Source organism: Gnatocerus cornutus, chromosome 6 (assembly GCF_029298725.1).
Source record: "Gnatocerus cornutus isolate USDA-ARS CGAHR chromosome 6, icGnaCorn1.1, whole genome shotgun sequence".
NCBI classification, from domain to species: domain Eukaryota; kingdom Metazoa; phylum Arthropoda; class Insecta; order Coleoptera; family Tenebrionidae; genus Gnatocerus; species Gnatocerus cornutus.
This window is the reverse complement of record NC_142238.1, coordinates 17,730,042-17,756,073: the sequence shown is the minus strand read 5'-3', so window position 1 is coordinate 17,756,073 and position 26,032 is coordinate 17,730,042. Positions and strand designations below refer to the sequence as shown.

The 26,032-nt window shown below is 38.4% G+C and overlaps 2 protein-coding genes across 9 annotated transcripts; one reads left to right on the top strand and one right to left on the bottom strand.

The window, feature by feature from the left end:
- Positions 1-1,513: 1,513 nt before the first annotated feature.
- Positions 1,514-9,943, bottom strand: LOC148173566 (glutamate receptor ionotropic, kainate 2-like). Of its 5 annotated transcripts, none has more exons than XM_088038853.1 (15): positions 9,768-9,943; positions 9,566-9,715; positions 8,788-9,169; positions 7,615-7,756; positions 7,319-7,474; positions 6,454-6,606; positions 6,168-6,406; positions 5,905-6,121; positions 5,769-5,853; positions 5,401-5,539; positions 5,139-5,276; positions 4,259-4,689; positions 1,936-2,051; positions 1,737-1,889; positions 1,514-1,688 (listed from the first exon to the last, which is right to left on the bottom strand). In XM_088038853.1, the coding sequence occupies exons 1-15, from the start codon at positions 9,835-9,837 to the stop codon at positions 1,554-1,556; spliced, it is 2,706 nt and encodes a 901-aa protein (XP_087894979.1). In that variant the 5' UTR covers positions 9,838-9,943; the 3' UTR covers positions 1,514-1,553. The 5 variants fall into 5 exon arrangements, with proteins under 5 accessions (XP_087894979.1, XP_087894980.1, XP_087894982.1 ...); XM_088038854.1 differs by having other exon boundaries at positions 8,788-9,059; positions 9,579-9,715; XM_088038856.1 differs by having other exon boundaries at positions 9,772-9,943.
- A 1,018-nt stretch (positions 9,944-10,961) lies between these two features.
- KaiR1D (Kainate-type ionotropic glutamate receptor subunit 1D) lies at positions 10,962-26,011 on the top strand. Of its 4 annotated transcripts, none has more exons than XM_088038188.1 (17): positions 10,962-11,053; positions 14,330-14,419; positions 15,612-15,767; positions 18,132-18,316; positions 18,624-18,781; positions 19,465-19,606; positions 21,173-21,334; positions 21,516-21,536; positions 22,016-22,168; positions 22,218-22,436; positions 22,683-23,113; positions 23,357-23,494; positions 23,678-23,876; positions 23,923-24,154; positions 24,419-24,534; positions 24,588-24,743; positions 25,425-26,011. In XM_088038188.1, the coding sequence occupies exons 2-17, from the start codon at positions 14,338-14,340 to the stop codon at positions 25,605-25,607; spliced, it is 2,733 nt and encodes a 910-aa protein (XP_087894314.1). In that variant the 5' UTR covers positions 10,962-11,053; positions 14,330-14,337; the 3' UTR covers positions 25,608-26,011. The 4 variants fall into 4 exon arrangements, with proteins under 4 accessions (XP_087894314.1, XP_087894316.1, XP_087894317.1 ...); XM_088038190.1 differs by lacking the exon at positions 23,357-23,494 and adding an exon at positions 23,174-23,311; XM_088038191.1 differs by lacking the exon at positions 21,516-21,536.
- The last annotated feature ends 21 nt before the right edge of the window (positions 26,012-26,032 follow it).

The window sequence follows — 26,032 nt, the reverse complement described above, 5'->3', positions numbered from 1 at the left end:
GTAATGTCATGAGCGGAGATAAGGTCCTTAGGATGTAATAATTTCCGACATTAATATGCTATTACGCATATAAAGCATCTGCAATTACGATAATAATTGGAAATCGCTGCTTTCCTCAAACTCCGTTTTTTCTGCAAACATTAATTGCAGTTTTAATCATGTCTATAAACTTTCTTTTTCGCCAGTATAAATCTTGATAAGATTCCGAATAAAAAGGAGTCATGCGCCACCACGTGGCAGGGTCTTATTTTTAAGACGACGCTGCAATAAATTCAACTTTATACGAGTACTGTATCCACAGTTTTCATTTGCTGCAACAAGCACTCTTTATTACAAAGAAATTTATTACCTGAATTTTTGCCTTAGAAGTTAATAAGCCTCTATATTATGGATTTATTAGCGGTGTAAAAACGGATGAAGAGAATGAAATTTCACGAAAACATTAATTAAAAAGTGCGCTGGAAATTATTGGCAGCGACATTTGATGCAAAGCTTTCCAAGCTATTAAACCAGATGCTGTATCCATAATGCCTACATAATCGTAAATTTACAAGTAAAATGTGTGGGGAATATTCGAGTTGGAATTTATCAGGCATGGAACATTTTTTAAAGGATGGATTCAGTTTTGCTGCGGCGGGTTTTTACATATTTGTCGAGCAAATACAAATACAATGTTTGGATGGCTAAGTAAGCAGATTTGTGATTATTAAAATTATTTGTCAAACAGGCGATTGGCAGAAAATGAAAATACAAAATCTATGGGGAAATTACACCAACTCAACCAGGATGTAGTTTGCACTTTTTATATTCACACTGACGTAAAATAGTCTTTTTCTCCCATCCCACGCAGATTCCCTAACTACTTTGACTTACGGCCCGTCATATCATCGAAATAACCCATACATGCCCATTAAACCAAATAGCGCCTTGTTGTTCCTCATTTACTGCCGTTTTACGGCCACTATCGAATTAACAATATTAACGTCGGTACTTAACAACAAATCACACGCCCATTAAAAGCTCAAACACTTGTCCCATCTTCCGAGCTGTCCGCAACTTCCTGTCCAAGGTAAACAATTCGCAAAGTCACAAATCCCAGATAATGTCTTTGCTAATACTCGACATTTCGTAAAATATTACTCTGACGTTGGGTTCTTCTTGAGTAAAGATGAAAGCCACCGCCGTCACAACTGACTCGACTTTACCACGATTCTTTAGTCAAAATACTTATCTTCTCTAATCCGTCTTAAAAGTGAGATAAGTACGCAAAAGATGGCCGCCTCGCCGTGGTGTGGGTGGTATTTCGTTCTAGGAGATTTTAACCCTCGACCAACGTGTGCGGTCACACAAATAAAGAATTACTACCGCTTCAGAAAATTTAAATGCTGGCTGGTTATCTCTTTATGGTGGTGCTGCGATATCGTTTGTCTTAATTATGTGCTCTGGTGGTTTTGGGTAATAACGATTTTAAGAACGGAATGAAAATGCACGGGAGGAAATTAAAACTGCTGGCTGGCAAGTTTAGTTTTTTAATTGACTCATATCTATTGTTGTCACTTGCTTCCTTCCCGATTGGCATTGGCGTCGGCGTTCAAACTCAACTGCGCCGCAGGATTTGCAGGTTTCTGTCGACACCAGATATCCATGGCGAATCGCAACTCTTTCAAAAACACCTCTTTCAGTGGCATCTGCAAAAATAACAATAAAAACTAAGAATAGCTAAATGAGAGTCGTACGCGTTGGCTGACGGCGATTTTTTTCACATGCCAGGCAAACTCGCACACGGCCATGATCATAGCGATGGTCATACCAACGGTAAGTACCACAAAAACACCTCCGACGTGTGCTAAACTTAGTTCATTGGCCGATTTGCTCTTGTCTTCCTCTTTCTAAAAGTTTAAATTACAAGCGAAGTTTAAAAGATGAAATTGTTACAGTGCACGGATTTCCTTTGTTGCGTTCCTTCCACCATTTTTCCTTGAGTCGCTGTAATGTGCCCATTTCCTGCATTTTTAAAATGGCCTGGTTTATAGATGTTCTGTACGGTGCATCTGAAAACGAGAAAGAATCTGTGACGGTGCAATAAAAACAGTAATCGGCCCTATGTGCCAGAGAGAGTAATAAATTTAGAGATTTAAATACAAACTCATTACGGGTTCATTGCAAGTTTTTCTATGAAACCGCGACTTTTCGACTCGCGCTTAAAACTTCTTGCATTTTTGATGAATCCTGTTAAAAGTTTGGGAGTAGCGTGCAAATTCGTGGCCGTTTTTCCTTCCAGCTAAATTTATTAGGTAATTGAGCATAAGACATTAAGTATGGTTCTTTAACAAAGAAACCATAAACCGTCGGAACTATTGAAGAGTTACCTCAACTATCGTAAAAGAACAGTGGGGGTCCAATTGTTTCGTATGCAAAGAACCACCGATGGATGCTTTTCATGCCAGAGTATTATACGAGCAGATCTTTATAAGCGCATATGCCGGCCGTCATGTTATAAACAAAAATATGCCCCTACTTTATCAATCTCTTTAATAGTCATCTGACACTTGTGTGGGTTGGGGAACCTTTGTATCGCCGAGATTTCGACGATTTTTCTTTATTTTATGGTGGAGGAAGGAGCTAAAATTTTAGAGTTTACAATTCGGCCAGTTTTAACGCTGGAGCAATGAAATTTTGGGGTTTTAAAATTCATTACCTGCTCATTAACTGTGCCAAATTACAAAATTATAGAGCAGGGACAAATAATATTAAAAAAAAAATTTCAACTGTCGCACTAAATTTTCAACAGTTTTTTTTGTTAGAATCTGCAATTTTGTCAATTTTAATATCACAGCAATAAAATTTTAGACCGCTGGCAGTCTCCACTTATTGACTGTGCTAATTTTCAAAGTCCTAGAGCACAAAGAGAAATTTAAAAAAAAATTATTTTCAGCACCAACCAATATTTTCTAATGATTTTTATTAGAACTAGAAATTTTGACAATTTTAATGCTACAGTAATAGAATTTTAGACGTTTGGCAGTCTTGACCCATTTATTAACTGTGCTAATTTTCAAAATCTTGAAGTGTAGTATGAGTGTGTATGAGTGTATGAAAAAGAATTTTTAAAAATTTTAAAAATCTTTTTATATTAAAACCTGAAATTTTGGCAATTTTAATGCTACAGCAATAAAATTTTAGTCGTTTAACAGTCTCGATTCACTTATTAACTGGACTAATTTTCAAATTCTAAGAATAACTGAGAGAATTTTTTGAAATTTTTATTTTTTACATGAAGCAAAATTTTCCAGAGTTATTCATTAGGAACTTTAATTTTTGCAATTTTAATGCTACAGTAGTAAAATTTTAGATATTTGGCAGTCTTGACTCACCTATTAACTGTATTAATTTTCAAAATCCTAAAGCAACAAAGACGATTTAAAAAAAATATATTTTTAGCACCAACCAAAATTTTCTAAATTTTTTTATTAGAACTTGCAATTTTCAATGTTACAGCAATAAAATTTTAGACGTATGGCAGTGAAAATATTCAAAATCCTAGAGCATTAGAGGGAACTTTTAGAAATTTTCATTTACAGCAGCAACCAAAATTTTCCAAAGTCTTTTAATTAAAACCTGCAATTCTAACAATTTTAATGCTACAGCAATAAAATTTTAGTCGTTTGGCAGTCTCGACTCACTTATTAACTGGACTAATATTCAAATTCCTAGAATAACTGATATAATTTTTAGAAATTTTTATTCATCAAGCAAAATTTTTTCAATATAACCTTCAATTTTGGCAATTTTATTCAACAGTAATAACAATTTTGCCATTTGGTACTCTCGATTCACTTATTAGCTGTGCTAATTTTCAAAGTCCTGTAGCAACAGAAAACATTTTTTGAAATTTTTGTTTTTAGCTTCAACCAAAGTTATTTTATTAGAACTTGCAATTTTGCCAATTTTAATGTTTCAGCTAAATAATTTTAAAGGTTTAGCAGTCTTGCCTCACTTGCCAATTTTCCCAATTTTTAGAATCTTAGAGCAAAAAACCTCCACAAAATAAAATTTTGAAAATTTAGCATTTTTGACTGCCACAAATTTCAAAATTATCTAGTAAAAGCTCAACTAAAGTGTTAGCAGTGAGCACTCTCCCTTCAACCTCCCTTTATCCTTTATTTATACCCTCCATTCGTGCCTTATTTAATTGACTCCAAAGCCCCCACGATTTATAGCGTACTTTCCCTCCCATCTTGACCACGCCATCCCTTACTTGTCGGCATGGCAATTCCATATCCTTTCGTATCCAATCGATTCCCAACTTGCACCAGCTCGCAGTGTTTCTCCACCTCGTATTCAATGGAGGAACTCTCCATCAAAAACGCGTATTTCCCTTTGCTGCTGATGACTCTCTTGACGCCGTCGTCGTTGGTGGTTTCAAACACGCTCGGTTCGGCGGTTTCCATCTGGACCCACATCTTGTGGTAAACGCTGACGTTGGTATCCCGAAAGAACGACGCTGTGGCGCCGTCTTTAACACAACCGAATTTGATTTTGCTTTGGGCGGCGAGATCTTCGGCGCTGTTGATGGTGGGGCCCATGCGTTCTTGAGTGAGGAAGGCGGCGAGGTTGGCGGTGTAGCAGGAAATCATGATGAGGGTGAAAAACCACCACATTCCGGTGACCATGCGGGTGGAAAAGCCTCTGCGGAAAATTTGCAGAATGGGACAAGTAAATAAATAACAATGTAATTAATGTTTCCTGTCGGCAGATATAAAGAGTTTTATTGGAGAAATCTCCTCCCGTCTCCAGGCCTGTAAAAAATGCTTTTCACATATTGTTGGTAAATTATTGTGCATTTAACGTCCATGATGAGACTGTAGACATCTCTCTAAGCAGATATGGATATTAAGACGCTTTGATGAGCGACGTGCGGTGTCTTTGAACACTCGTCTCTTTGCTGTACAAGGAAGTGGTCAGAATATCATAAACTATGACCGGCAACGTACCTACATGCCAACCCTAGTTGGCACGCGCTTCTCAGAATGTCGCTTTGAAGTCAAACCGAACTCGACCGTAACATTCCCATTTCACCTCGTATTAATATTGATGGTTGCTTCGAAAACACGCATGATTTTTCCGATTTTACTCACTTCGGCAATATGTCGCAACCTTGCTGCATAATCGACCCCAAGTTCAACCAGAAGCAATTCTTAAAGTCCCAAATGTTTTCCAGCTCTTCAGGACTTGGATTGCAAGGATGAGGATTCTCCCATTCACTCGGGTTCAATCTGAAAGAATTGATTTCATCCTACGATGCGAATATTGGAGTGAAACGTCGCTGTTATAAAAGGAAGACGCACTTTTTTATTGCTGGGATTTATTGGAGACGAAATTTTATGCGAACGAACTTACCTTGCCACGAGAAAAATAATCATGGATATTACCATATATGCGGTTGCCATATAAAGCCAAACGTCGAGAGATAAAGGATTGGTGAAAGCGAGCAGTTCGGGGGGTTCTTTAACGATTTTTGCGTACAGGATACTGATGCCTGGAAGAGAAAAAGGCTAATTTGATGGAGTTTAAGCAGAGTAACTTGCGTGAAATTAGCGCCTAATGCGGAAATAATTAAAAATTTTATTTTGCGGCTCTGATTGAAACTCTCAGAGAAAGAACGACGCTTCTGTGCACGTGTGTAGGCGTGGTTGCCTACAACATTAACTTAACAATCATTGCAGATTTCAGAGATAAGAGATAAAATCCATTTTATACCGACATACCCAGAGTCATAAACGGATTCGTAAAATCCACCGCTTTCCTCCGCTCGTACGTCGTCGTCAGATCACAAATCGCCAAATCTGCTTTCTAGAAATCTCAAAATGAGATCTAACTTTTCGAAAAATAAACTTTAGGTACCCTGTCCAACAAGTGCCGGATCAACCCATTCCACTCCTTGGTCTTCGGATCGTATTTTCCGTAATTATTATCGGGAACCAACTCAAAATTGTATTTACATTCAAACAACCTGCAAATGCCATCCATCAAATCCATCCCGTAACCTTCAAAAGCATTGTTCCCACTCATAACACTGGAATCGACTCCGGGCTTCCGGGATAAATAAGGAGGATAAATCCTGGAACACGTCTTCAGGAAATCGATCAAAATATAACGCCACCTACCTAGACACCACTCGAAACGTTCTCCCTTTGAGTTGTTGGTACATCTCTTTCTCTCGATCTTCAGAAGTGATCGTCGAGTACATAACTTCCGGAGTTTCAGCGTCCCAAGTTCCGGTAACACGAAACTGTTGGTTCTTCAATTCCAAGACGTCCAGTTTGTATGAAATTCGTTCTCCGAAAGAGTTGAATCTTATAGGACCGGACATTGGACCGATGAGCATTCCTTTGGATGTATTTTGCTAAAATCGTCTCTATTGGTTCGGTGGTAATTTAGAGTCAAATTTACCAATGCAATGAAATCCACCAATCGATATCCATGTGTGGAAATTTCATCGCGCTCGCAGTTCAGCGGTTCCACCACCATTTCTTGTTGTCTGTCCAGTTCCGAATAGGCTGTGATAAATAAGTTCAAAGCGTCATATAATAGGGCGGTTTTCACCTGTAACAAATGGAAAATCAAACAAAAAATGAATGCAGAGCGCGATCAGAGCGATTCGTGTAATTCGAACGACAAAATACGCACAATTTATCACAAAGGGGAACAAAAATACTCATAAATATTGCAACGGGGTGGTTTGTTCGGACATGATTAACGATATTTTAAATTTTTAGTATCTAGGTCAGACAGTGACATGAAAGATGTGAAATAAAAATGCCAGTTTTATGGTTCGTATTCAAGTTTAATTAATTTTTCTCTATAGCGCTCTAATAGCGTAAAACTATGGCCTCATTTCCCCAAATCCACCGCTAAAACTAGCGATTTTCACGCAATCACACAAAGCGATCTAATTTTAAACAAACCGTTGCAGTTTAACTGAAATTGTGCGCGAAATTTATCGTCGGGCACCCCCATGGAATTATAAATAGAATCATGGGAGCAAATAGTTTTAGAGCCGTCGCAAAATTTCACACCAAACTGCTTTTATAATTTACAATTAGCAACTTTTTAGAGCACTTTGTCTTGCTTCACGTGTGTAAATCTTAGCCAACATCCAACATATGTGATGTATCTGTCCCGAGTTAATTCCGGGCGATTAGACTTTCGATCCGGACGAAATGGTCCCGGAGCCAGCCGATATCAATCACTAACTTCGCAAGGGATGTAAATTTATTGCAGAAATTGTGAGTCATTTCACGACAATTGTACTTACTTTGAGCTGGTCTGAGGGTATTTTGATTCGGTTTTCGGAGCCCATCATTTCCCAGTTATTAATGACTTTATCGACCATTTTCCCATTCAGCATTCGCACAATCGAAAGATTCGTTTTTATTTCCCCTAGGCTACTGAAGTCTATAGTGGAAGCATCCTGGAACAATCAACAATAATGTGCCTATTATCTGAGAACGTTAACTATATTTTTTCTTTTTCGGACCGAAGCACTCGTTTTCAGACAGTTTTATTATAACTAGCACTACTAAACGAACAAAACCCTCTTTTTTGCCTCACCAATGATGTGAGAATGTAGGTGTGATACTCCTCGAACAGCTTCACTTCTTTAGCGTGCTTCAGGATGTCGATGGTGTGGTCCGCTTCGCAGTCCAAGATGATTTGGAGCGCCCCCGACGCCACAATTTCTTTAAGGACGGGCCTGGAAGCCGCCGCTGATTATTTTTCTTGTCGCAAATCAAATTTCCGGTCTAATAACTTGGGATAAACAAGATGTGACGGATTTCTTCAACAAAAGGTCATTATCTTTAGACTTTTATTAAAATAAGTTCGCTCCAACTTTTCTTATAAGATTTGCTTCGTGACAGATTTTGTAAAAAAACGCTTTTGTTGTCTGAAAACTGATACCGCGAAGTTGAGTAACTACAAGCTAGTTAGACTAACTATAACTCATTTGAGTCGAGTAATTAGAAGTTAACAGTGCAGAAGTTAGAGACATTGAGAATGCAGTGGAGCTCATAATTCACCCAAAGCTAAATTTACTGGTTACTGAATGAGAAGAAACGACGAAAGAATCTGTGTTTATTATGAAACTATTTGGAGACTAGCAACTGGATGGATAATAAATCTCAAAGTGGTGAGTTTACAATTGGAATGATTTTAATTAGTTTCTTCTTCGGCGACTTGAGACGAAGACGATTTTAATTAAAACGTGATTAAAATTAAACAAATCTTGTTCGGGGTAACAAGGCTGTAATTCTTGAGCTGTAGACTAGAAGGGTTGGAAAAATGTCACGGGATTTCACAGGGACGGATTCTCCTTAAAGCGGATGAAGTCATTGGCTAAAAAAGGTTAAATAAAAAATTACTAAAGGTCTGAAGCAGAAATTGAATAGTTTTTGTTTTCATTCATTCTACTTGTTTTACTATTGCCCATAATAGTACTTTCTCTTCTCTCTTATTTGTCATTCATGTTCCTCAATGACGTCATTCTCACTTTCGCTAGGTCTCGTGTTACAACTACTATGCTAGAACGTACACAAATCAAAAATTTTACTAGTAACCAATCACATCGCACGCTCAAATCATGTCCCTTTAAATCCGACTTACTACTTCAGAGTGAGTACGAACATGACGTCATGCAACTTCTTATTGGTAGTACGAGTTTGACCCTGAGAGTACGCTGAGTATGCAACGTCCCAATTGAATTTTTATATTTCGCGGTTTACAAACCTAGGATCCGTCCCTGGCGCCAATTTCCTGTACAAAACGGGCGGATTATTCGGATTTTTGGCTTTGAGAACTTCTTGAACTCTGACAAGTCCATCATCGTTTTCGTAGATGATGGTATAACTCTTCCAGTCGTTCTCGCGCACCAAAGTCCCAAAAGCCTTCGAGAGAGTCCTGGGTCCTGGATATAAGTTGAAGTTGAACGGAAGTGTCCTCATTGGCCTGTCAGATTTCACTAGCTCGGAAAATGTGGCGAAATTAGGATTCCAGAACGTCTGAAATTGCGGAATTTCAAAGCTTAACGATACTGATTGAATTATCTCATTAGCTTCGGGTTGGTCGGGACCGAAAATTGCGGCGATGCCCTTTTCAAGCATTTCACATACTGAAATGAGAAAAAATTTGCATTTTTATAATTTAAGAAGTTTGTCGACGCCACGAAGAAAAAAAACTCTCGAAAGAGTTTGAGTTGTCGTACAAAGTTTCACAGAGACGAGATGAACTGATCGGAAAATAATAAATAGTTATCTGGGACGTTAAAAACTCGTAAAAGGACTCGGCAAGTCTGAAAACTTTGCGTCAAAAATGAATGAGTTATCAGAAGTTAAATGAAGCGGCCAGGGTTGAAAAGTTGCAAAAAATTCGTTAGCCATGCTCAATTAGCAGTTTATTCAAGATGGCTTGCGCATTTTGTCTATAACTGATCGTTTTATGAGCAAAAACCAACTTTGAAGAGAAAATAAATGTCCCAAATCAATTCTTTGCATCACTCGATTCTTACCCACATTACCGACCTCCGAAATTTCATTCTTCTTGATTCTATAGATTAAAGGATTGAGCGAATACTGCGTGGCGGCATAATAATTGATAAAGTTTGTGGAACTCTTGATGGCGACTTCATCAAGCACATCGTCTTCGTTTAAGAAAAACGCTGCAATTTCACCAGAATTGCTCGAAGCACAGGAAATTTGATGGAAACTCACCCACATTTACTTGTTTACTTCCGTAAGTCTGAACTGTTAAAACTAGCAACAACAGGAGCTTCTTCTCCATTTGTTGGCTTTAAAACTTTGTCAGGAAAAGAAAGTCAATCTGTTATTTATCGCATTTGTAGGAAACAACACAGTCTGAGGTGTCGCGACGTTTGGAGCGTCTATTTTTAACTAATTTATTTTGGCGTCCGTGCTTCCGAACCGACGACAAAGTTTATGACAAATGGTTGGCAGCATTGATGGGACTTGGGGAAAGTTACTATTTCGAAGTTGTCCAACGTGGCGAGAGGTAATAAAACATAAATGCAACACCAGTAATATTTGAAATTGTAATTATTGCTTTTCAGAGCAGAACCGATAGCTTTGAGTTATTTCTTCTCTATAAAATGGCGATAAAATCGTTCGGAGCGTCGTCAAACTGGCAATCAGAGCTTGATAAAATAGGGGGTATAAAATCCCGGGATGTACACAGGTTATCGAATGACAATGCTGCCAACTTCGTTCTTTAATTGGAGTGGCAGTAAAAGAACTTGGGACTTTTTTCTTTCTATCGGTTTGATTTCACTTTTATTGTTTTTCTGCATCGGCGATATGTTCTTTGATGTCATTCCGCGCATCAAACGTTTCATGCTGTCCTTAGTAACCGAGTTTAGAGCGGAATCAAGATTCTGGAATTGTGGAAGTCTCTGGTGTCTGTTGTGAATTTCTGTTCACAAACGTTTGTAAGAAAAGTCGAGATTGTTCAGATGTTTGACACAAACAGTGTCTGGAGATTATACGGGAAAAAATGAGCAAATTCCCGGAATTAAATCATAATAAGCTTTCCTCCAGGACTAGAGAATTCATGGAATCTAATCTTACACTGGATTTGAAACAATATATGAGACGAAGTTTGATATTACCATAATTTTGGTTGTTTTTCTCGTATCAAATTCCCGGAAAATCCTTTCATTTTTCTTTCTTTATCTTCATCCTCGTTCCACAACTAGGAAACTTTTTTGAACAAATTGGCCCCAATAAAAATTTCGCATATGTCACCTCCTCCTGCCATTCCGGTAATTTTTGGTGTCGATCTGATTTTTCACATCGCTTCGTCTTTATCATCCGAGCGCTTCGTCTCTGCGCGCCGACTCCGGTGCTCCAGAGGCTGGGAGTAAAATCCCGGCTGCAGTGAGGGTTGCGGGTCGGCAGGAGCAACTCAATAACGTCCGCGTCGATAACGTTTCGAGTTTCAGTGTCCACTTATTTACCACCAAACGGCCACTGAAAAAGTGCAGGTAGGTGAGGAAACCTCATCACTCTTTCCTGAACCTGTTCCCACTTTGTCCCGTTCAAAGTTGAGTCTCCTGAGGGGAAAATGTGTTTTTGTGGGACATATGGGCTTATTTTTGTTTTTGCGACTTTCAGAAAAACCCGGATGTAGGCGTGAGGAGGCTGCTTGCGGTTTTGATATGTTTGAAAGCTCGGCTTTGGAGATTTCGTTCAATTTTTGGGCGGAAATGTTGTTTTTGCGGGGTTCTATAAACATTAATATTGGAGTTGTTTTCTTGGCAGGATTCGCAGTGGTGTATTTGCATAGAATTGAAAATTTCTGTTTGTGATAATTGTGTAGGGAAAAATTCATCGCGACTTGGAATTTGCACTTTAAAACTCTGCCTCGTTTGGATAAAGTTTTTACTTATACTTTCAAATGTAATTAAGATAGTGCAGGGCAACACCGTGTTGCAAATTGCTCTCAATTCTCCTTCATAATTAGGTTCTTAGTCAATAACAGACAAGTTTAATGGAAAAGTAGGACAAAGAGGTATTGCTACCCTTTCTGCTAATTATTCGATAACTCGAAGATAACTCTAGGTATCTAACCCTTGATATTAAAACATTTCTAATTATATTAAAATAAATGCTTTGAACCAGTTTTTAATTACGTGGGTTTCATGCAAAGACCTTTAGGGCAAGCAACTTTTCAGTAAACATTTTAAGCTATCTCATCCACATGGTAATATTGTGTGTTAATCCTTTGAGCTTGAATATTGTTCATATTCTATTATTTCCGTACACGTATTTTTGCTAAAATGTTCGTCTAATACATGCTAATTCCATTTTACAAATGTTAAATTTGCAGACAAGGAATTGTGCCGAATGAGATCAAAATCAAATTAATGTCAAAGTAGAATGAACGGAATGAAAGAAAATATGGAGGGAATTTAATTACGATTTTTAATAACAAATTCCAATAATGGTATTTATTATTCCTTTTTTATTTAGAATTATAGAAGACGCAAGATTAACTTGGCAAGCAACAAGAATTTGAGCGTTTTAAATATAGAATAGCAATACTACGCTTGAAAACAAACCTTTGATAAATTGTTTGCGATGTCAAAATTTGATTAATTTTGTCTTTTTATGTGAAATTTACAAGAAAATGCAAGTTAAACAATGGCGGACATCAGGAAATTAATTTGCTTTTCGTTAGTCCAGCGTCCGCAAAAACATATCTAATTTTCATGTCCTTTCAACAAATCCTGACAAAAAACAGTAGCTCGGAGTTCGAGAAAACTGCCACAATTAATTATCGGGAATTACGAGACGTGCATTCAACCAAGGAAATATTTACAAGGAGTAAACAGGAAAGGTAGTCAGACGCCTTTCTCACAACCCCATAATCTAAACGCTAATTACCATTTAAATCAAGATTAATTAAAAGCATTTACTTATTCCCGCCCTTATCCCGAAACGGACGTATAAATCACTAGGGAATTTTCAGTGTAAATAGTTAGGAATAGTTGGTCTTTTAGAGTATGTTTGCAGGAATATTACCAGCACGGAGATACCAGAACATCCAGTATATCATAGATCATGTTAAGGGTTAACGCCGTTCTTGCAGGGTGCGATAGGGCACGGACTCGTTTCTGATACACTAATCTGTTCACAAATTTACACACGCATAAATCTCCACTGGATTTTTGACGAATGAAAGGTACACAATAAACGGTATTAGACTGAACAAACAAGGAAACAGAGAAAGGGTTTGAGAGGCGCCTAATATTTGTTGTAAGTTTAAACCATTGTGGAGAGGCTCAAAATATGCCGCAAATTGGTTCTCCTGGCTTCTTTCATTTTCTAATTTTCAGCGTTTGATTCTTCATAAAATGCCGAAAATCCTGCAATTCTTCTTTTGGGTCCTTCAGTTCTTTTAAGTTGAAAATATGAATCGAGAAAACTAATAGAATGTTCGATATTTTTAAAACCATTACGTCCTCGCTTGCACTTGATGTGCTTTTCACCCGCTTGACTGGAATTTATATTCAGCAGTTTGATCATTTCGACCACCTCAACGTTTCATTTCACAGTAATAACGCCTGTGAAGGTAATCGCGTTTTTGTGATCATAACTTTAAAGTAAGAGGTAAGAATTTGTGGAGTGCATTTAACACAGTTTTTCGTGCCAGAATTTCCATCCTTGCGGCTTCGCATCGATTTCCTAAAACTTGAAACAGAGCAAAGGTACTAATGACACATTCCTTGTCGTAAAACGGCAGATATCAAAAATTTAGGTTCCCTAACAAGCTTTGTTTATGCGCGTGCTTGGGATAAGATCCTCTCTTATATATCGTGGACCCTAAGCTCTCCTCATACATACTACATCATCTCATTATTCCGAATTCTTTCATCTCTGGCTGTCCGCTGTTTGAATCCCAAAGGGTTTTTATCAAATGGGTACATGGAGCTTCAGCAATTGCAGCCATTTCTGTCGACAATGAAAGCGTGTTAAGAAACTTCGCATAATAAAAGTTTAAATAAAAAGCACAAGTAAATCAGAAAAAAAGGGACAAATTGCTTGTGCCAAACTGTTTACGAATAAACGGGGAAAGGCGTGACGGCTCTAGCTTGATATTTCATCCAGAAGCGTTTTTAAGACGTATTTTACGCAGACATCCGTCACTGGCTAATGGTCGTTAGCTCGAAAACTATTTCAGACAGTTCAATAAATGCAAGCGACGCTCGAGGCTTTGTCTTCGGTTTCAAATTCCGTGGAAAATGGCACTTTCTTTGCCTTGATGAGCTTTGTCATATTTCAATTGAGTGTAGTAATTTCCACTTTCGAATCAACAATCGTGACAAATTCCATTGCACTAATATCTGCAATCTGCAGCCGCGAAAAATCGAACACCTATTTGTCCCCTACATGCATTTAATGATTCATTTTCGCTTGCAACTGTCCAATTCATCACGTGACTGATCAACAAGTTCTGCGAAATTATAGATTCAAAATTCTCTTTGATTTATCTGCACGGTCCGGCAGTCAGGTAAAGTCGTTTATCAGTTAAAAACTTCATTGAATAGTTAGAAATGTCCAACTGTGAGTAATGGGCCCCAACTTTGGGCGAGACGGCTCGTTGATAGAAGATCCTAATAAACCATGCAAAATAACTCAATCACTTTTCCAATCTCGGAAGATTCTTACAAAATAGGCAAAGACTGCTGTCTTCTGAATTTATTAAAGTGGAGGCTGCTGATTGATTCATCAGTTAAATTTATGTGTCATTGTTCCAGATGTCTTCATGATGGAGTGGCTAACGCAACTACTCCTAGTGCTCCTGCTGATGAAATTTTCCAACACTTTGCCAGATGTGATTCGAATAGGTAAGATCTTAATGGGTTTTGATATTAAACGATAAAAAATCTACTAATCGCTAGCCACGTCCTTTTTGTGCTTTCTAATACAAACCTCGTAGCTTAATGTTTCGACGGAATTGTTAGCGCCCACCCATAACGAAGTTTACAAAAAAGGGACAACCAGAGGACTCTTTTTGTCCTTTCTCGATAGAAACCTCATTTTCATTTTCACCAATAGAAACTGCGGTAAAAAGAACTTGGTGCAGGGAAACTAGAGTTCCCGTGGAAGAGATTTTTAATAATCAATTTCCAACAGGTTGCGAACATTTTTCGTGGTTCAGTTTGTTAATAAAAACCTAGTTTTGGGGTTTATAGTTAAAGTTCTTTTAATTGTAGTGGAAAGGTACTACATATTTTATTTCGAACAGGAAAAACTATTTCGCAGTTGTTTTACCACAATTTGCAAGCATAAACAAAGGGAAACCCTTTTAAAAGTTTCGGTCAATCTCATTTCCTCCGCCGAATTAGATTCCACCTCTGCCACTTTTTTCTCACTCTTCTGGATTAAATCACAATAATCTACAGCTTAAACTCTCCGAATCCCATCTCAATGCAATTGAGTAAATTCTCATTTAATTCCACTTGCATTTGCACGGAGTTAACGAGAATCCTTTCCACGTACTCCATTTTCCGATTGCTTGGAATTCGTAACTAAATTATTTAAATTTGAAAAGTCAATTTCCACCCCACCTCAATAATGCACTCTCCATTAACGCCACTTTGACTGAAAAATCCTGAAGAAAAATTTATATTCAAAGGGACATTTGAGGATTATTAATCTCTCTGAAGAGATGGATTTCGTTGACCGAAAGTCGGAAGGGTGATTGAAACAAGCGCTGTTCGTGTAAGAGGGCAATAGTTCCGGCAGTCCGAACAACTTAAAGCTAATAGGATTATTGACAGCTAATGGTTCGGGTAACTTTGCACACAAAGAGCAAAGAGCCAACTTTCACAGATCAAATTAGGGAAGATTGATGACAATATCCCATGGCGGGTAATTGATTTTCGGACCGGACAGCAAGACTTTTTGCAAATTTTAATAATAGGAGCTGAGGTGACAATGATAAGTAATTACTGCGGTTGAGTTGCAAACAAAAAGTAACAGCGGTTTTACTCTCTTTGTTCGTAGAACCAATTAAACTCTTTTTCTTTCTTTCAGGTGGCCTCTTTCACCCTGCCGACGATAAACAAGAGATTGCGTTTAGATACGCGGTGGAGAAAATCAACAGCGATCGAATGATTCTACCACGGTCTAAACTTAGCGCTCAGATAGAGAAAATGTCTCCCCAAGACAGCTTCCACGCATCTAAAAAAGGTACTCGTAAAACTGAAATATGAGGTTTTCTTGGCGCTCGCAGACTTGGTGACTGCAGGAGAGTCAATAATTTATGAATAACGTTCGGTTGAAAATTTCTTCTGGTACATGGTAATTCCTTATTAATTCGGTCTTAAGGAAGCATCCAAGCGTTTTGCATATGCCACGGTAATTAGATAGCTCATCCCGCTACCCAACATAGAGATGACATAAAGCAATTATTACAACACAGGGCTGTTTACGGTAGTACCTAATGTTGCATATTATCCTGATAATACACACGGCTATTTGCACTAAAAGGGTCTTCCCACCGAGTTACTGGAAACCGCATTTCATCAATTCTAAATTTGATCCATTATGCGAACATTGTACAAGAATTGTCTCGCTTTTCGACGTTTAAGGCTGTTAAAATGACATTCAAGTTCATAAATCTAGGCGTATAGGTGCTGTAAAGTTTTATTTTATAGAGGTATAATCATAAGTCTGCGGTTGTATAAGGAATGATTGCTGTGCTTCTCAACTGATTAGAAAAGTTTGGGGCTAAGTTTGGCGTTTTAGCTGAACAGCTGTCACAAATTACCGAAATATGTTTACACATGTCGCGTCGTGTAGAAACTAATTATTAACGAGATTTTGAAAATTCCTCTCTGTGAGATCATCAAAACGTGAAAACTCTTTCTTTTACACTCTTGGATCCTTTTGTATCTTAAGCTTTTTCATAACAACCTCTCTTTATCCTTGTAAACTATGCAGCAGATATTTTTAATCAGCAGCTCTTCTCGGAGCCTATCGATTTGTAATTCCTCCGGTATTAACACGTTCATTTTTAAAAGAGCTTGAATAATTTAATTCTCTATTTCCATTTTCCTTCGTAATCAGAGTTTCGTTGAAGTGGCCTACGTTTTCGCCGACCTTCTTACCAGACAAAAATCAATGCTGTTTCAGCTTACATCAGACAAGGGACCACTTGAATATCCAAGCACCGATAGATTTCAACCCGTCTCAATTATTAAACAAGTAGTTTGCACTTTGACTCGTTTCGAAATTTCAACTTCCCGACCAATCGACGCTGTTAAGATTCATCAGCGAAAGTTCGTTTTTCCAGTCCGTCGACCGCAAGCACCCGTACACGTTTTTAACCGTTTATCTGTTCTCATTTTCGCTATTATGAATGCGAAAACGGCACATTATTAAATTTCGGTTTATCCTTTTACGAGCTACCCACGTTTACATTTCAATAACATTATATTTTATTGCAAGGAAAATAGGTTGGAATGATCTTTTACGATGTCTTCATCTTAGTTTATAGAACTACGACTCCAAAATGAAAACACTGTTTTGTAGTGATTTCGCAGCCGTGATAAAAATAAACTGTGTTCTCGGATTAAGGGTACAATTCTCGAGTCAACGATACGTTATCGCGTCTTGTCCTTTATCAATTCCTTTCAGGATGCATGCGTGTGTTTTATTCCCGATCAAACTCCAGTGGACCATTGAAAACTTATCAAGCAGAAAGAAAGCACCGGAGAACATGTACGCTTAATCTCGGTCACGACGAAATTTAGCGAAAAGTGGAGGTTCACGACGGCAGAAAAATCATTTCTTTGATTTATAAACTGCAAGAAATTTTTAGAGAAAATGAACGGGAAATAAGTAATGGTCGGCGTTGCCGGTAAGAGATACGTGACGAAATTGATAAATTGGTAATCAATACAACAGTCCAGAATTAATTAAAAGAAAAATATAAATAGCGAGAAATGGTGGATGCGCCGGGAAAGTTACCTAATAGCGAAGATTTCATTAATGTCTCTACATGTGGTGATAATTTTCTGTTGCGTTCTTTGTCACCCTCTTGAACTGTTTAGATAAGTTCTCTACCACTAATGCCGGTGTCACGTCCTTATAATTTATAACACACGATTGGATTAAAGCAGATGTTGGTGATAATACGACTGACTACTGATAAGCATAAACAATGAGCAAACCTTGATATATAATTTGGTTGTTATTTCTTTAAAACTGTCGTTAAATTAAATTTTGCACTCCGTAAATTTAAACCGTAATTCAGTTTTCTTAAACTGGATAATTTAGGAACGCTCACACAAAATGTAAATTAAGGAGTAATTTTCACGTCGTTCTAAAATTTCGTACATTTTTTAGCTAAAACAGTTTCTCTTTCGTTCGTTTTCCGCCACAGCAACATGCATGTTTCTTTCCGCATTAGCATGTAGTTAAAATGTAGGCACTTTGTGACATAAATAAAGCGCCGAAGACACGTTTCCATTAGACGGAGTCCCAAAGCAGTAAAACTCAACAACTGAGTGAAACTGTGTAATGTTGTATGAATAATTAATTTTGTTCCAGTTTGTCACCTATTGCGGAGCGGCGTAGCTGCCATCTTTGGCCCGCAGTCAGCACACACGGCCAGTCACGTGCAGTCAATATGCGACACAATGGAAATCCCACACCTGGAGACGAGATGGGACTACCGCCTCCGGAGGGAGAGCTGTCTTGTCAACTTGTATCCTCATCCAACTACCTTATCGAAGGTTCCAATTGATTCCGATGGTGGTTCCACCATCCATCTGTTTTATAACCTGTTTTCATAAACCGGACATGTGGAGGGCGGAAATTGGAATTATTTGTAGCGATATTAGTTTCCTGATGCCTGTTTTTCATTAATTTAGTTGAATTAATCCGGGAAGCTAATCACATGGAATTAACAGCACTTCTGATGATTCGAAAGCAACCAATAAACCATTCGGAAATTAACTCCGATCAATAATTCTCCATTTCTTTCTCTCTGTTTTGAAATGAAGAAATTGCCCGCGGTAACTAACTTTTGTAATTTTCCAGGCATACGTAGATTTGGTACAAGCCTGGGGGTGGAAATCCTTCACCATAATCTACGAGAATAATGAGGGTTTGGTGCGGTTGCAGGAGTTGTTGAAAGCTCATGGTCCCTACGAGTTCCCCATCACCGTTCGCCAGTTGGGGGAGAGTTCTGATTACAGGTATTTACATGGCGTTATCGCGAAAATTCCTTTTCGGTAAACATTTTATCGCGAAGAACAACAGCAGTTAAAAGTAATGAGCGTCTCTGGAGTCGATTCCAAAGAGTTTACCATCTTCCAGGCTAATCCATCATAATTTTTCGAGGAATAATTAAAGCAACAAACGAGCTATTTATCTTTATTAAACTCACAAAAGAGCTCGGAATGGTGTCGTAAATAGATTTTTGTTGGAGGACTAAGATCGTTACATAAACATTGTTACGTCTCGGGAAATGTGTCACACGGGGGCTCTTTTGCCTCCGTTCTTGAAAACTCGATGAATATTATGCATTTAGGAGGAAGAGTTTGGTAATCTTGTTAGTCACGTGTCAGAAGTTGGTTTGGATAATTTATAAGGAGCGCATTATTATTATTTCGCGGCTGAAAGTTAGAAGTTGGGGTGACACAAGATGCAACTCTTCACCTATTCTGGGGGTTATTTATTATGTAGGAGTACATTAAGCGACTCTATTTCGCATCAGCGATAAATTTTACAGAGGAGGATGCGCTTTATTCGCCGAATACAATACGTAATATACCTAGTTTCTTCGTTTATTCAAAAATGTATTGTTGGCAACGCTTTGTTGTCGAAATTGTAAATAAACAAGTCGTTTTGAACCTCTAATTATGTGGGCTTATTTCAGACCGCTGCTCAAGCAAATCAAGAATTCTGCAGAGTCTCATATCGTTTTGGATTGTTCAACAGAAAGGATTTACGACGTTTTAAAGCAAGCGCAACAGATCGGGATGATGAGTGACTATCACAGCTATCTCATAACGTCTTTAGTAAGTTTTCCTTTGCGCAACACATTTACTTTGACGTAGTTTAGGAGTTGTTATCGAAAGGTGGCAAAGTGTGTCGGCAATCGAAGTTGCCTTTACACAAACCCGCCTTGAACTAATTGGATTTTAACTAATGTCACAAGAGAAACAGCAGAAAACGCTTGTTAGTAAAAAGCATTACTTTTTAAGATGATTTGGTTAGTCTGAGCGCGTTCCCCATCTGCACTAAACATGTTTACTAGCAGCATCTGGTATAATTTCGCCTCCAAGGACCAAATTACCCTATAATTGGAATTCGTCCTCCATGATTTGCATATGCAGATCCTCAATGTTCAGTCCGGCGCGATTTTCTCTGTTCAAACCATGTTTATGTTCGAAAACGTCTCGGAATGTCAAAGCTTTGTGCTAATATTACAATGAAATTCCAAGAATAATTCGCTTTTTTACGCTTTCATTTTTAATAAAAATGTGATGAGATGCTTAGAGACGAGGATTTTCTCTGCGGTTTTCTGGAAATGTCGACGTGGGAGATCCTTTGGTTCTCTTTGAACTTGACTCAAGCTTGCTAAAGTTACGTCAATGGACAAATTGGTTTTAAACTTGCCCTATTTTATGGAAGCTCGTGTATTTGTACAAGTTTCTGAGGAGTGACGATGTGGGGCTTTGAATAAATATCGGTTTGGTTTCCCAGTTAATGAAAAGAGTTTATGTAAATACTCAAAGTGTGAAAGTTTCAAGTGCTCGACGGGGAGCAAAGTTGGCAAAAATTAACGACTTGTTCTAGTCAGAAAAACACTTAAAACGTTCCATAAAATTTTTAAATAACTCTTGTATTATTAAACATAGAAAAATGGTGGATGCGCCGCCGGTTATTAAAAAGTTACGATTTTGCTTCGAAAAACAACTTAAACATAATAAAGCAAAACCACACCAAAAAGATTTGTTTTAACTTTGATTTGCCGCAGTTCGAATAACAACTTTGTGTTAACAAAGGGTGAAATTTAATTTCAACATCGTATTTAAACAGACATTATTAGTATTTACATTTTTCAGCAACGCATGCAAATTCAAATAAATCACAACCATTCCCTCATGTATATTAAATACCGAAACAACAAAAGTAATGAATGTTTGCAGTTCGGTGGTAATAAGCTTTATGTTTCCTGCCCAGTGCACAAAGTGATTAATATCTAAAATTTGGGTTGAAATTGGCTGAAATTAAATCAGATGTCATAGCAACGCGTGTTTCTTTCAAATTAATGCAAGTAAATTTCAGTCGTGTTAGATTAAAGCTTTCAGAATTTCTTTAATTGTTAAAACAGGGACGCTAAAAAGGTTAATTATATTGTTGTTCTTCTCTCTGTGCTGTATCAACAACACTGGAACAAGTTTTCTGCACATTATTCTCGTAAAGCTTGTCGCTTTAGAATTACTTCAGACTGCTCTCCACGTTTACTACACACAATTGTTCTTTTCGTGTTAAGCCCGAGTCTATAAAAACAAAGAGAAAATAGAAGACAAATTTTAATTACCTCGTTACAAAAGAGCTGTTTAATTCTTTTATTTCAGGATCTCCACGGTGTGGATTTGGAAGAGTTCAAATACGGAGGTACCAATATAACGGCTTTCCGACTGGTGGATCCTGATGGGCCGGAAGTTCGCAAAGTTGTACGAGAATGGAATTTAAGTGAAGCCAAGAACAAAAAGGGAGAGATTTCATCAATAATTCGGGTAAAACTTACATTCTATTAGTCCTTTTTATTTAACACACGAAGAGAAAGATGGAACTAACTACAAACTCAATCCTGAGTTTTTCGATGTTTCAGCAACTTTGTTTTGATGTTTATAAATGAAATTCGTTCAATCAGTGTAATTACGAATTGTTTCTATTTTGTGCTGCACGTTTGTACAGGATAATAATACTTTTGTAAAGGTAGGTTTTGCAGATTAACTCCATTTCAGTAAAAATAAAAACACAATCCTTCTGAATCACGACCCAGTTAACTCTGTTTCATTTTGTCGCAAAACCGAACGCCCCTTTTTAATCTTTCATGAGCGAGAGATTAATGACGGAAGCAACGGTCCTCTATAAATTTTCAAAAAAAACACATTAAAAAGTACGCTAGTTTCTGTTATAAATTAAAGTCGCTCATCCCATCAATTAATGGCGGTCTTGGCGGGATAATAAATTGCAAGAAAAACATGGTCAACTATCAGTCGGAATTTGTACCAATTACTGCTTAAAAATCGAGTAATTAAAAATCCGCAATTTTTAACTTGTAATAAATTAAATTCTCTTCCACATCACATCAAAATTACAAAAGTCCGACCCAAGCGGCCATAAATACCTACAGCCAGCGCTGCAATTTTTCTGAACTAATGCATTTTTCTCCTAATAAACGTCATTTCCAGGCAGAAACGGCTTTAATGTACGACGCGGTGCATTTGTTTGCGAAAGCCCTTCATGATTTGGACACCAGCCAACAAATTGATATCAAACCGCTGAGCTGTGACGCCGTAGACACGTGGCCGCACGGTTACAGTCTTATCAATTATATGAAAATCGTGAGTACGACTCTGGAAGAAAAACAGAGGAAAAATTTGTGGGTTTCAGGTGGAGATGCGCGGGTTAACCGGAGTGATCAAATTTGATCACCAGGGATTCAGAAGTGATTTCGTTCTGGACATCATCGAATTGAGCAAAGAAGGATTGAAGAAGATTGGCACGTGGAATTCAACGGAAGGAGTGAACTTCACGCGGACTTACGGTGAAGCCTACACGCAGATTGTGGAGATAATTCAGAACAAGACCTTCGTGGTGACTACGATTTTGGTAAGATGCTCGTGCTTGAAATTAGTTTACTTCCGTTTTTTTTCCTGCCATTCAAATCTGTTTTTTTTTTGCTGTGCTTTGGTAATAATAATTCGAGAATGATAAATGTGAGTTTTATTTCGTCCGGCTCGCCTCCACGTTTAGCATATCTTTCATAAGAGCTTTTGTTATGACCGACGTTCCAAGGCGCATAAAAATAAGCATCATCGAGTCGTATTTACAAAATGCGACATTCTCTCCTTCCAGAGTTCTCCGTATGTTATGCGCAAAGAAGCGAGTGAAAAATTGACGGGGAACGCTCAGTTCGAAGGATACGCCGTCGATTTAATTCACGAGATATCTCGAGTCTTGGGCTTCAACTATACCATTCGTCTGGCACCAGATGGTAGATATGGATCTCTAAATCGTGAGACTAAAGAATGGGATGGGATGATTCGGGAATTGCTAGATCAAAAAGCGGACTTGGCGATCGCTGACTTGACGATTACGTACGACAGGGAGCAAGCGGTCGATTTTACAATGCCGTTTATGAACCTCGGAATTAGTATTTTGTATAGGAAGCCCATAAAGCAGCCCCCGAATCTCTTCTCGTTCCTCTCGCCGCTTTCCCTAGACGTCTGGATTTACATGGCGACGGCATATTTAGGCGTCTCGGTGCTCCTCTTCATTTTGGCCAGGTAACACTTTATTTTCCTTCGTTTCGTTTCTTCAGAATATACAGACTTGGGATAATTTAGGTTTACACCGTATGAATGGCAGAATCCGCACCCGTGCAACCCTAGCCCGGACCATCTCGAGAATCCGTTCACACTTTTCAACTGTATGTGGTTCGCTATTGGTTCTTTGATGCAGCAAGGATGCTTCGTTTTACCAAAGTAAGACTCGAGTAGAACTTAGTTCAGCTGGAGTTATGGTTGCAGGTTCAGTCCGTACGAATGGGACAACCCGCATCCATGCAACAGCGATCCGGATGTTCTAGAAAACCAGTTCACTCTGCTAAATTCTTTGTGGTTCACCATCGGATCTCTGATGCAACAGGGCTCAGACATTGCTCCAAAGTAAGTGCTCATGTTCTCTGTTCAGTTGTATTGCTCTTGAAAATCATCGTTTTCTAGAACATCTTCATGGATTTACTTAGTGTAGCTTTTTCATTGTAGAAACGAGTAGATAGAAGTAAGAGATTTTTTCTTCTATTGCTGCTTTTTGTTCATTTCTGCTTCAGTCACGTGTCACGTTTCCAGGGCGGTATCCACACGAATGGTCGCGGGCATGTGGTGGTTCTTCACGCTGATAATGATTTCTTCATACACTGCGAATTTGGCGGCGTTTCTTACAGTGGAACGCATGGATTCTCCCATTGAGAGCGCCGACGACTTGGCCAAACAGACCAGAATCAAGTACGGAGCGCTGCGAGGGGGCTCCACCGCCGCGTTCTTTAGGGTGAATTGTCTCTCTTCTCTAATAAATAATAATCTCCCGCTTTTAGGACTCGAACTTTTCCACTTACCAGCGAATGTGGTCTTTCATGGAGTCTCAGCGCCCCACTGCTTTCACCGCGAGCAACGTCGAAGGAGTCGAACGCGTTGTGAAAGGCAGGGGCAGTTATGCCTTCCTTATGGAATCCACATCGATCGAATATGTGATTGAGAGGAATTGTGAACTCACCCAAGTGGGTGGCATGCTCGACTCGAAAGGATACGGCATTGCGATGCCCCCCAGTAAGTGCCGCTTTTGAATTCGTTTATTTACTCGACTTGAGAGTCCATCAATATTCAGTAGTTCCGCGATGAATAAATATGCGGAAATGGAGGAGGGGCGAATTGAATCGCGCGGCAAATTATACACAAAACGAAAAACCAGGTGACAATTCCACGCAAAGACAAGAAGAAATTTAGAAATCGAATCTACTCGCAGTTTGATTAATTTCCATTCTTAAATTGCGATTGGATTGCGGAGGCGTCTAATTTTCGTTTCCTTTTCAGACTCCCCGTTCCGGACGGCAATCAGCAATACCATATTAAAATTACAAGAAGAGGGCAAGCTGCACATCCTCAAAACGCGCTGGTGGAAGGAAAAACGCGGAGGCGGGGCATGCAGGGTTCGTCCAGATTGCTTTTTTCATTTTTAACACGCGACTAATTTTTCTTTTAGGTTGATACGACGAAAACCAGCAGCACTGCGAATGAGTTAGGGTTAGCGAACGTGGGAGGCGTGTTCGTGGTGCTGATGGGCGGCATGGGGGTGGCGTGCGTGATCGCTGTGTGCGAGTTTGTATGGAAATCTCGGAAAGTCGCGGTGGAGGAACGGGTGAGCAGCATTCTACACGACACGTAGCTATAAGAGAAATTCTAGAGTAAGAGTTTTGTTGTATTTTTGTAAATAAACTGTAACGACGATTTTTATAAACTTAGGTCCGTTAATGTAAAGTTATTGACGTGGTGTGCACTGCAGAAGTCGACAGACTGTATATACGAGCTTTTTTGTAAAAGCAGGGTTTTATTGCTACTTTATTTTAGAGAAACGAATTTATTGACAATATCAACTCTTTATCGTTATATTGTCACAATCAAGTGTATAGTCTTTGTTAATTGTAAGTGGGGTGTTTCGATGTATACTTTACCAATGGCTACAGGGTGATTTCAAAAACACAAACGCACCTTTTGCGTTGGTAGTCTTATTCATTTTCAGCAAATCGTTTGGTAAAGTATATGAGCCAAATGTATGTGTGGAGAACTTAGTCTGTAGTGTTTTTATAGATGACTGTCTAAGTTTTTCAAATATGTTTTTGCCTTCCTTTTATTTCGGAAAAGTAGGAGGTAAGTTATAGTTTTTACATTATACAATCAACAAAACGCGACTGAAATTGGTAATGGTATTTTACCTAATGTAGAAAGCATGATTTGGAATGTTTCGTTGTGAGTTTTTTTATTTTACACACTTGTAGGTCTGTGATTAAATTTCTCTTTCTGACCTTTTTTCGCTTTGCAGTCGTCTCTATGTGCTGAGATGGCAAGTGAATTAAGATTCGCTCTACGTTGTCAAGGGTCCACAAAACCAATTCGTAAGAAGGGTCGGTCCTGTAATGCGGCCACAGGGGTTGACGACGGTCGCTTTCATCCCTTAGGATCCTACACGTCTTACGGTTTCGTTACTAAAGAGCCCATTAATTAAAATATGATATATTTTAATGTCAACTCCACGGATCATTGCTGTTCCTTGCTATTTTAATACGACAATATAAAGCTTTTGATTTTCATTTTCTTACTAGTGTTCAGTTGACAAACATATCATTACGTTCTTACGCTTTGGTTGGGATTGAAGTATATCATATTTGAGTAGTGTAAGATTAGCGACCATCTCTTTTGAGCTGTTTTGTAAATACTGTTGTCTCAAAATACTGCCAGGTTTTTGTTGGGGAGTGTTTATGTTAAATTTTATATCTCAAACGTAACTGGAAACCGTAGATTTTGTAAATACTCATGTTTTTAGGCAACTTCATGTAATAATTGTATAAAGTTCATTCTTGTCCATAAATCAGCTCAGCTACGATTTTCATCAATAAATTTATTATTTCACCTGTTTCCTTTTTTTTTATA

Bases quoted from the DNA above. Each gene is read 5' to 3' on its own strand.
- KaiR1D (XM_088038188.1), top strand. From the start codon at position 14,338: ATGATGGAGTGGCTAACGCAACTACTCCTAGTGCTCCTGCTGATGAAA. The intron at 15,768-18,131 runs GTACTCGTAAAA...ATTTTGTTCCAG, and splicing joins CTTCCACGCATCTAAAAAAG to TTTGTCACCTATTGCGGAGC. The intron at 23,114-23,356 runs GTAACACTTTAT...TTATGGTTGCAG, and splicing joins CTCCTCTTCATTTTGGCCAG to GTTCAGTCCGTACGAATGGG.
- LOC148173566 (XM_088038853.1), bottom strand. From the start codon at position 9,837: ATGGAGAAGAAGCTCCTGTTGTTGCTAGTTTTAACAGTTCAGACTTAC. The intron at 9,716-9,767 runs GTGAGTTTCCAT...GTGAAATTGCAG, and splicing joins AAGTAAACAAGTAAATGTGG to CGTTTTTCTTAAACGAAGAC. The intron at 6,407-6,453 runs GTAAATTTGACT...AGACGATTTTAG, and splicing joins TGGTGGATTTCATTGCATTG to CAAAATACATCCAAAGGAAT.